At 34.5% G+C, this 12,253-nt stretch overlaps 1 protein-coding gene across 1 annotated transcript in view; it reads left to right on the plus strand.

Annotated features, from left to right (window-relative positions):
- LOC138306455 (selenocysteine insertion sequence-binding protein 2-like) overlaps positions 1–12,253 on the plus strand; it is a 42,481-nt gene that overhangs the window by 439 nt on the left and 29,789 nt on the right. Inside the window, 3 exon segments of the mRNA XM_069246916.1 lie at positions 2,252–2,391; positions 3,787–3,866; positions 4,899–5,278. Of these exon segments, the coding sequence (XP_069103017.1) occupies positions 2,252–2,391; positions 3,787–3,866; positions 4,899–5,278 (600 nt within the window).

Consider the following 12,253-nt stretch of genomic DNA (forward strand, 5'->3'; position numbering starts at 1 on the left):
AATGTTTGGTATTTAATGTGACGAGTTGACACCTTCTCTACTTTATACATAAGATACATAAATGTAAATAATAAATTCGGTCACTTCAGTCAAACTTACCTACATGTTGAACGGGACAGTTACATTCGTGCCACTAATCCAATAATATTAGATCTCGATATTGAGAAACTTCTGATGTGCAATATCGAGATCTAATGCCCGAACCCTATACGAGTCTTCGCAAGTTCCGCCCTCGAATTAGAGCGGAACTTTGACGCTTAATTACCAAGTGAAAAACTTACCAGAACGTCAAAAAACATGTATAGCGTGAATCATTAGTTATCCATGAACACATCCTGGTATAAGAAGAGGTATGACATAACATTAATCCACGGAATAATCACACATTTAAGAGCTGACCCATAGCATCGCTGTATAATCTAGGTTAATTCCTATTCAAATTTTCGTCACTTCCGGTTTATCAAATTATAGTACGGTGTATCAAATGGAAAGATAATATTAATAGTGGTAACCAAGGTTGTTTATATGCACGGAAACAAGTATTTTTTATTAGTTCTGATTGATTCTGGAAATATTTAAATAAATTAATGCATTTTTGTCGAAATACTGCAAAATATTTCATAGATAATGATACTTTTACTTTCCGTCACCATTCCGTAATTTGTAACAACCGAGTAAAAATGGCGACCGGGTAGACTTACAAATAGTGGTGGGGGTATAGAAATGTCTAAATTCGGTATAACAGTGCAATAGTGACGTTTTGAATTTTGGATTTAACATGATTTGGGATAATTCTTTCAGGATATAAAAGGTTAGTGTAAACACAACTTGAAATTTTGAATTTATATAGAGCTCATTTCTGCGCCGTGTGAATCCTGCCTCGATTGTTAGAGGTTAGACACGACGTAATGATCAAAAGTGTCTCGTCGTGCTTACCTACATGTTGAACGGGACAGTTACATTCGTGCCCTTGCTATAGTTTAAGCATCAATCTAAAAAAATCCCATTACAATCCATCATTTGTTGGGGTCAAGATCCCAAGAATGGTGTTAAATCACTGACATCAAAGGGAAAAAACCAATCCATATGTTTACTCACTTGTGTATACAATATATCTTTCTTAAAGTTTCACATTTTCAGATATACTGTACTCATGTGTTTAACCCCTAGTTTCATAAACACTCACCCTGAATATCTAATTATAGTCAACTCTATGTATACAGTAACGGAGCTAGATAAAAAAATGAAAAAAAGTTATCAAAAGTATTTGACCAAAAACTTGTTATACTTAAGCTTTAGATAATCATAAATTCGTTGACTTTTTGTAATAACATAAGTATTAAATTTTCTTTGTTTTCATATTAAATCTGGATTTCTGTTGGGCCAATTCTTAATTTTTCATACTGCAGCAGTGCTACAATGTATGAAAAAAATCTGAAAATGGCAGGAAAACCGGACATAATCATAACATCACAATATGGACATTGACATTGTGTATTGATTTGGAAAAAGAATCCATAGAAAATCAATGGAATCGTACATTAAAACATACATCATTTTATTAGATATCCTAAAAATTCACCATAAGTATTATGTTGATGTTTTGATTTCATCATGTTAAGGGAAAAAACATCTTAAAGTTTGCACCAACTTTTGTGAGGATTATCAATGAATTAGCTATGCGGATTAAGGGTTTACAAACTTTTTTTTCATACCTCTATAAAATAAAATAGTGACATTAATAGTTAAATGTTTCAAAAGTGTTTCGATCGTCACAGCTTTTTATTTTGATAACTTGCATTTGTTTCAATATCAGGCGATGTCGGGTAATACAGAGATCCTATAACGACGTGGGTAAAGTACAGTTTACCATCGATAAGTCCCACCTTCCGGTGATTATTACGTCATGAAACAAACGTCAAATAATGACGCCATAATCATCGTATGGTGGGACTAATTGACAGTAGATTGAACTTTACCCACCTCTTTTTGGGAATTCGAAATCCCCTTATTATTGCCTGTTAAGTTTATATGGGCTAAATTGCATGAGATAGCTCACAGATAATAAAAAAGCACCCACTGAAATTGCAATTGTACTGCCTCTCCTGAAAGATAATGAATCCCCTGTTTGGTGTACATATATATTGCAACTTCATCTTAGGCGATGGTCAGACATAACTCCTATCAATAAACACTTATTTATTTTGTCCGACAGGTAATGATAAGTGATACCTATCGCATTGTGTTTCAGGATCAGATGTCAGGCCTGTCCCCAGAGGCAGAAGTGTTCATTCCTCGGGGAGCGAGTCCTCAGACCGATGGACGGGTCAACATCCAACAGATTCCATCCTACATGACCAACTGTTACCCATTTGTACAGACCGACTACAGGTATTTATTTAATACATTTGTAACAGGTTTTATTTGTATATATATAATGTATATAGTAATATGGTCGCCTTCTACCTACATGGTAGGGGTTATTTTCCTTTAGCACAATCGGTAGAGCGGTGGCACACTAGTCTATACTCTCACTCTGTTACACAAGTTATATGTACCACAAAATCTCTGCTGGAAATTAAAAAGGACATGGTCCCACAAGACAAAGTTGATATCTCTGCAGGAATTATAATTTAGGAGAGTGAGATGAGATGAGTACTGTGACATAGAGATTACACAGTTAGTATCTTACAATACAAGGTTTATTTTGGTCCGATATTTAGGAAAGCCGAGATGACGAGGCTGTGCCGGCTTTCTGTGTCAAGCACCAAAATAAAACTTGTATTGTACCGGTAAGATACTAACCGTGTATTCTATTTATCCTGCAACTATTTGACATTCAAAACGAAAGCAAATTTCCAGTCATTTACTTGGTGTCTTTGATGCAGAGGAAAAGATTCAATCACTAAACCGAATGAGTGTGTATTCCTTTTTAACTGCTGTGAGAAATATATAAGGGCATTCCCAAACAGTATCAGTAATTCTATTCAGTGTGTAGTATCATTGGAACAATATGAAAATATTCAAAATTAGCCAGGAAAAAGAGGACACCGCCATGCAAGATTTTCGATATCCTAAAAATGAAGCCATTCAGGTGAATGTGACATCACCTTTTAGCTGGACTGAATGACGTTTCATTCACAGGAAGGTTCAACTTCTGGATCAAGTTAAAAAAAAGTTTGGTCAGATATGGAACAAATTCATGTGATCGTATTGACAGATAAGGCATTTTGTATTGTCAAATAAAGCACAAGTTTATCCGGCAGTAGTTATCCAGCAGTTTATGGGGTCATTTCATGATCAGGATAAAATCATATATAGTGGCAGCCAGGTCATTCATGACATAGTCACATCTGCTTATATGTATAAAACATAATATATGGTCAGAGGATTCAAAAATATTTAAATGAAAAATACCTTCCTTTGTGATTATATTAGGAACGAAATTTTAATGAGCTGGTCTATCCTTTGGATTAGTTTAATGTCGCATTTACAGCCAGGGTCGTTTAAGGGTGTGTCAGGAAGTCTCAGGAAAGCTGGAGTACCCAGAGAAAAAACACTGACCAATGGTCAGTACCTGGCAACTGTCTTACATGGGATTTCAACTCATGACCCAGGAGGAAGGTTTGTGGTAATCACTCAGTGGATATTTACATTTGTATGAAATCTTTGTTCCAAATGAAATATAGCTTTAAGAGTAAATTATGGTGAGATCTACTACTGTGTCATGTAAATTTTGATTTCTTAATCGGATGCGTCAGTTTGTATATAAACTCTTCTTTTCAGAATGCCCTGGGTGTCCGGTTCCAGACCTCCTAGACACTACCATGGTTACCATGGCGGCAGAAAACACAGACTGTCTGGAGGTAAGACGTATAGAGATTGAAGAATGGAAATAATAAGTTTTTGTTTGTTTTCATGCTAAATCTGAGTTTGTGATTGCTGATGCTTTTTCTTTAAACATCTAAATATATGAAGAAAAACTATGAGAATGGTGCAGAACCTTGAATTGATTGTGACATCACCATAGAGACATATCCGTGACATCACCATAGAGACACATCTGTGACATAACCATAGAGACATATTTGTGAATCACCATGGAGACATATCTGTAACATCACCATGGAGACATATCTGTGACATCACCATAGAGACATACAATAATGTATCTGTGACATCACCATAGAGACATATCTGTGACATCACCATGGAGACATATCTGTGACATCACCATAGAGACATATCTGTGACATCACCAAAGAGACATATCTGTGACATCACCATGGAGACATATCTGTGACATCACCATAGAGACATATTTGTGACATCACCAAAGAGACATATTTGTGACATCACCATGGAGACATATCTGTGACATCACCATAGAGACATATCTGTGACATCACCATAGAGACATATCTGTGACATCACCATGGAGACATATCTGTGACATCACCATAGAGACATACAATATTGTATCTGTGACATCACCATAGAGACATATCTGTGACATCACCATAGAGAAATATTGAGATTGCACATTGATTAAGAAAAAAATCCCTTGGAATATGAATGGGATCTAGTGTGACGCTCAACTGACAGTAGGATCCCTGGCAGAAGCAGTGATTATGTTTTAATCATGTCCTCTGTTACATAAAGACCACCTGACTGTAAAGACCAAATATCCTTTGCTCCTCTGGTGGTCTATAGACATGTTTGGCAGCAGTTGCAGTTCTCTTCCATGTTATTATACCATTACACAGGACAGAATGCTTTAATACATAATTATTGTCTTTTTTAAACTTTCTCTCAGATTTAGCATTTTTTCAATGTCAGACTTTGTGACTGTATCTGTCCAATTTTATTATTATTAAAGAACATTTCTTTTTTTCCAGGTAATCATGGAAACAGAATGCCAGGTAATAAATATATGGATCCTTCTAATCCATTTATGTTACATGGTGTGCCCCCTCCTGTGGACATGGGATGGAATAATCCATTGAACTATAGCCCCAATCTCCCACAATCATCCCTGGAGTTCCCTGGGGCACTTACAAATGGAATGCCGTTTGATGGTGGAACGTCCGAATCCCAGAATAGTCGACATCAGGAGGATTCCGGGCCCGGGAAGAGGCATCAAAAAAGGGACAATTCTAGTCATAAAAAGAATTCAAATGAAAGTAGTGTAAGGAAAGTTGGTGAGAAGGAAGGTGCTGAAAATTTTGACAAAAGAAATGAGGGAAAAAAGAAAGGAGAAAGAAACAAGTCAGGACAGGTAATTGTTTTACAGTATAGTTGATATAAGACAACATGGTTAGTACTAACACCTTCTGTCATATTGGCTACACAATCTACAGGGGCCATTGTGGCTGATCATGAGTGGTTACAATCTGATTAAATACAAATCCTTATTCTCTAGATATTGTGTCAAAGAGGATCTGAAAACATTCCAGTGTGTGATCTGACAACGTTAACATCCCATTTATTGGGGGGGGTCACATTCTGTTGATTTTTATACACCCTTTTCTTCAGTTCAACTGCATTTTTCACCACTAAATACATGGAAATAAATCTGACAGTTCTTTATCCAGCCAACTATTTCATACCTGTTCATAAATTTGGAGATATTAAATTTAAAAAATCATCTGAACATGACCCGATATTATAAAATTTTGTCGAATCCTCAAATTTTAATCAGATTGGAGGGGTAAAGATGTTTATACATACTACTATGGCCACTAGCCTTTCACCTCTGGGTTTCAAATGCATGTGAATCCCTTGTTGGGCAGTTGCTAGGTTCATGACCACAGGCCAGTGGTTTTTCTCTGGGTACTCTGGCTTTCCTACACCATCAAAACCTTGTACGTCTTTAAATGACTAGATTTTCATAGGATGTTACTAGCTCCCATCCATTCCAACCAAACCACTTACTTCAAGGTTAAGGACGGAACTGATAAAATTGGCGACAAAACAGACATAAACTCTATTTTTATTAAAAATTTCACTTTGTCATAGTAATATTTAAATGGATCAATTTAGGTTTTGGGGGAATTTTTCTACTCAAAGTGTCGTGACATCATAATTACCTGTGTTGGATAATCTATATTCCCTGGACAGTGTCACAAGTCAGGTGACCTAGTTTCATCTAGATGCTGTTTATAGCCTATATGTGTGTGTAAATGTGTTACATATACCATTTACTGTTAAAGGGGAAAAACAATGGTTGAGAGTTAATTAATGTATTTTGTTATCAAGGCCCTGGGGAAAGGCTCGACTGTAGCTGCCAATGTCAATTTGTTGACCCGTAATACACATTCCGTTGTGCCGAGACCCAGCCAATACAACTTGTGCATTGTTTATCTTAATTGTGAAATTTATATTGTGTTGAAGAAAATGAGATAAAAAATAAGTAATTAATTTCAACGTATTGAAGCGAATTCCGTTTACCTCTTATAACCAGGACAGCCAAACATCATTGAATTTTTGACACCTTTAATGATATAATGAATTAAGCCCTCCTCCAGCAGGTATCTTTTAAAAGTCTAGTCAACTTAACACTTTGATTATACATAGTTGTACATGTGTGATACCGATAAGCAATCATACAGGAAACAGTTTCCCCAATTATTTTTTATCATATAACAATATTCTGATAAATTTGAATAAACAGCATTGTTAAATTTTGAATTTTATTAAAATTTCTAATATTAAAGTTTAGTTGATGCTATTTGAATTGGTCCCAACAATATTCTTACTAAGAAGATGCTGCTTCTGCATACGCTCACACTAAAATCCTGCTCAGAAAAAAAACTGTTCTGCACAAATCAATCTTTTTAAAAAACTGTTGATCTATATATAACTTAACATGTGAATGAATGACATCTGTCTTGAAAGAAATTTATGATTGTTTTAATACCAACATTGATAACAATTAAAGGTAGGTTGCGCCCAACCAAATAAAATTTTGTTTTGACGCAGTATCACGCACTAAAAGTAATACAAAATCGACTATGCGTGAGATGAAAAAAATATTTTGATGGAGGAAAAAGGTATCTATGTAAATTCAAACAACTAAATTTTATCTGTTTTTTAGATTTAGTACAAAGCAAGATTTTAAGTAAACTTAGTAATGTATAAAAATTTGAGTTAATCTATATGACAATAATATGCGTTTTGGAAAAAAAATATACGTAGCTAAAGTGACTTGATTTTTAAATATGAAGAAATTTTCAAACAAAAGTCTTAAAATAAATTAATGACTTATTCTAAAATATTTTAGTCACAGGGGAAATTAACTGGACCATCGTTACAAAAACAGAATTTGAATCTTCTTATTTTTTCCAAAAATTATGCATTTTGATGAAAAAGTATTCAAATTATTAGGGCAAGAATTTTTGAGTTAATCGTCGCAGTAGCTGGAATGATAAATTTTTTATTCCAGAGGGGAATTCATTCCTTGAGGGGAAATTTACCCATAAACGGTAATAATTCAGAGCTAGATTGATCCCTGAAAACGCAGTCAAAAAGGGCATATACCAGAGTTAAAAACGCAGTCAAAAAGGGCATATACCAGAGTTAAAAACGCAGTCAAAAAAGGGCATATACCAGAGTTAAAAACGCAGTCAAAAAGGGCATATACCAGAGTTAAAAACGCAGTCAAAATGGGCATGTACCAGAGTTAAAAAGCAGTCAAAAAGGGCATGTACCAGAGTTAAAAACGCAGTCAAAAAGGGCATGTACCAGAGTTAAAAACGTAGTCAAAAAGGGCATGTACCAGAGTTAAAAATGCAGTCAAAAAGGGCATATACCAGAGTTAAAAACGCAGTCAAAAAGGGCATATACCAGAGTTAAAAACGCAGTCAAAAAGGGCATATACCAGAGTTAAAAACGCAGTCAAAAAGGGCATATACCAGAGTTTAAAAACGCAGTCAAAAAGGGCATATACCAGAGTTAAAAACGCAGTCAAAAAGGGCATATACCAGAGTAAAAACGCAGTCAAAAAGGGCATATACCAGAGTTAAAAACGCAGTCAAAAAAGGGCATATACCAGAGTTAAAAACGCAGTCAAAAAGGGCATATACCAGAGTTAAAAACGCAGTCAAAAAGGGCATATACCAGAGTTAAAATCTATCAGTATTAATTACATACACTAAGGGAAACTTATGGTTTATTATGCACATTGTCATTGTTCTTAGGCAATATAACAGTATTGTCTTCTGTGAGATAGCACGCACATTTAAAGTTAACGTTCTATCTGACTATAAAAAATGTTCAGTGACACTGCATATTATTGTTAGCAAAACTTGTAATAGTAAATAGTTTCTATCCCTTTGACGTCCCACATAGCTTGGCGACACTCAGCGGGAAATATTTTTGTTATCAAACTCGTAATGATTACTAATTGGCCAGCCAATTCAAATCATTTTGCCCGCCAAGCAGTGTGGAACATAAAATGCAGTATCACTATATATGTATTATTGACACCTACAGGTCTTCTACCCAGTCCCCACTTATTTTACATGGTGTAGTAGTAGTACATTACGTGACAGGATATACCCACTTCTGATTGGCTACAAACATATGGGTAATGCATTAGTACACAATGTGACTTTTTCTCACGTTTTCATTGGCTCAGCCCCTGGGCACTATTTTATCCATAGACTCTGGACTATGGTTTCCCGCTGGACTATGGTTTGGCACAATTTTTGTTACATATGTCAAATTGACAAAAATGATGTCTGTTCACTCACAAACAAGCTGTATGCGGACGACGTTTTTCAAAGAAACAAATGTCACGATTTAGAAACTTGAATGCCACACAATTTACAAAAGAATAAAAAATGCAAAAGAACTGAACAATCAGCAAAATATGCAGTGAGTATTTTCAAAAATTTCTGGCTTGAAAATTGTATCTAGACGCCTCAGACCATGGCCTTTCTACCATAGATGTGGCCGCGTGGGTATAAAGAAATTGTTATTGTTGGTGATATAATTGTGTGTCCTATCATTTATTTATTTTCTAAAATCTGTTATGTACTAAAATCATTAGCACCTTCTTTTGAGGGTACTATGGTCATATTGTGTTGTCTTGGGAAGACATAGTACCCTCGTCTCCTACTTGGGTAATATGCCATTCCTCGAAAACACTGTAAGACCTTAGTGCCCTCAAAAGAAGGCAATGATATATAAATAGTGCCTGCATCTAGATCTCCAAGCACTATTGAAGTGGCTCAAGATTGAAAGTGAATCATATACACAATAATGAAGTAATTCCATCAGTGTGGACAAAAATATTACCAGGGATACTATATACATAGATATACGGAAGTTTTGTTGTTCTCATCATTGCTGGTGGGAGACACAGATATAAAAACAACTCAATTGTTTTTACATAATACATAATCACAATCATGCTTCATCGGATTACCTGTAATATTAAATCCATGAAATTATGAATCAAATCACGACAGAAAGTAAAGACAAATATTTCCTGTTATTTAATATTCTATCACTAGTGACTGTAGTAGCTTTCTGCCTATGTGTCTTTGGTTCAAGTCCTTTAGGTTTCATAGTTACCAGGTATACTTCCTGGTGTGAGTGGCTTATCGTTAGTCCTTCACCAACAAAAACTTGCACGCTTTTATTTCTATTGTCGTGACTGAGACATAAACAAGTGCACCTGTTGATTTCTGGACTATGTTTTTACTTATCTAGATTGATATTTATAACCATTACCAGACATGTTTCCATTAATCTTCCTTTGTTTACCTTTGTATTTGTTATGCACTTGTGTAAATCTGAACGTCCTTATAAAAAGTTGAATAGTTACATTTGGATTAGTGTCTTGCTTGCTATAGTCTCTCTGTAATTCTGAAATGCTTTGTAATGGTATGAGCACAGATATCAATAGATATTTACTTTATGTATTGGCTATAAGATAAAATGTGCACACATTGACAGCTCGTTCCTAGTTTCTTGGCTTTTTGGATTTTCACCTGTACCTGAGGAAGGATTTATTACCTGTGTTGTGGGTGTTGAGTCTAGTGTAATGTTACGCTTGTGTTTGTATATCAGGTTTATATTATCACACACTACAGGACTTGATCAGTTACATAGCTAATATTCAATATACTTAAATACCAACGTCGTCAGCTGACCTTTCACCTCATATCACTAAATTCGTATGAAATCTGTTTTACCACGATTTCTGTATGCTCGTGTACGTATGCAGAATTAAGTATTGTGTCAATATTGTGTTTAAGTAAGGACTCAAACTATGGAAATCTGTTTTTACTCGTCGCAAGTTTTGCATTTATTTAGATTAAATCATGGGAACTAAGGTATAGACAGATTTTACTTCAGTCTCAAAAAGTGCTAAATATGCATAATTACTTGACAATTGTTAAATTTGTTCATCTATATAATACATGCAAAGGGACTGAAATCAGGGCTCGACTTTCAGGCTGTTTTACTTTTTCTTTGCATGTAGATATGCAAGAATAGCAAGTGAAAAAAAATATGCACTTGCTTTAAGCTTGCTTGTTTGAGTAAGTAGATTTTACAAGGGACAAAGGGCATTATGATTGTGAAAAATTGTTTTAATGGAAAATATAGGGACACAGTTCTTACTCTATACACCACATGTCATCATGCACAAAATGAATGATTTTATATATATAACAAAACTGTAATTTGAATACGGATATTTAATCATGATTTTAAAAATATTTTAGCAAGTACAAATATCGTGCATTTGATATTTTCAGCAAGTAACAAAAAATCTACAATTTGAGTCCTGGAAATGAGTAATTATATTATGTATGCAAGTGAGACATTATTTGTCTGAGTCATGAGTGTACTTTCACTTTCATTTCTGTAAAGGAACATTATAATAAATCAGATTTCTTCATGTTTTACTCAGTGAACACCTTTGTAAATCCAATATACACACTTGTAAATCCAATATACACACTTCTTGAACATGGCAATTTCTTGAGTTCTTTTCCGTTCAAGGACATGTTCATTTAATCATTTTGGCTTAGTTTCTAAAAAAGGTTTAACAGCTGTGGGTTTTCCTAACAATGGGAATAGGTGTATATCCCTCAGACAAAATTCCTTGTCAGGAAAAAGTGAACAGCTCAATGTCACCGTGACAACAAACAACAAATATACATGACCTTGTAAGATTGATACTACAAAAGATTAGTCTTCATTGCTATCACTTGTTACAATTATTGTATCAAAAGTAATCTATATGCTATTAACTTCAATTACATATAGTAAGGAGAAAAATTAATTCAAGTGTTTTGAAAATATCTTAGAATGCTCTCAATTTTTAAAATATTTTTTTGCAAACATTATTTGATGTTGTAATTTTGAGATTACTTAATTTTAAGCTGACCAATCATTGGTGCTAAGGTTAGTTTGTGTCAATATTCTTTGTTGACATTAATGTTATCCCCCGTGTAGTCGTTCTGACTGTGATACACCACTACACTATAAAACTGGTGTTGTTTTAGAATCAATATTTAAGTACATTCCGATTGAGATTTGCCCAGGGTTTTTAGGTCATGACCATAATTATATTTGTTTTATGATTATCTTTTGTTTTTATCGGTCACCAGACCCTAAGTTGTGAACTTTTCCATTAGAATCCTAATACTAGATTATCTTGGATACAATAGCTTGAACTTAGAATCACACATATAACAGAGACAGATATATTGGAGACAGTGTAGAGTCTGTATAACTTAGAATCACACATATAACAGAGACAGATATATTGGAGACAGTGTAGAGTCTATATAACTTAGAATCACACATATAACAGAGACAGATATATTGGAGACAGTGTAGAGTCTATATAACTTAGAATCACACATATAACAGAGACAGATATATTGGAGACAGTGTAGAGTCTATATAACTTAGAATCACACATATAACAGAGACAGATATATTGGAGACAGTGTAGATCTATATAACTTAGAATCACACATATAACAGAGACAGATATATTGGAGACAGTGTAGAGTCTATATAACTTAGAATCACACATATAACAGAGACAGATATATTGGAGACAGTGTAGAGTCTATATAACTTAGAATCACACATATAACAGAGACAGATATATTGGAGACAGTGTAGAGTCTATATAACTTAGAATCACACATATAATAGAAACAGATATATTGGAGACAGAATCACACATATAACAGAAATAGAATCACACATATAACAGAGACAG

This window comes from Argopecten irradians, chromosome 13, assembly GCF_041381155.1.
Source record: "Argopecten irradians isolate NY chromosome 13, Ai_NY, whole genome shotgun sequence".
In the NCBI taxonomy this organism is placed as follows: Eukaryota; Metazoa; Mollusca; class Bivalvia; order Pectinida; family Pectinidae; genus Argopecten; species Argopecten irradians.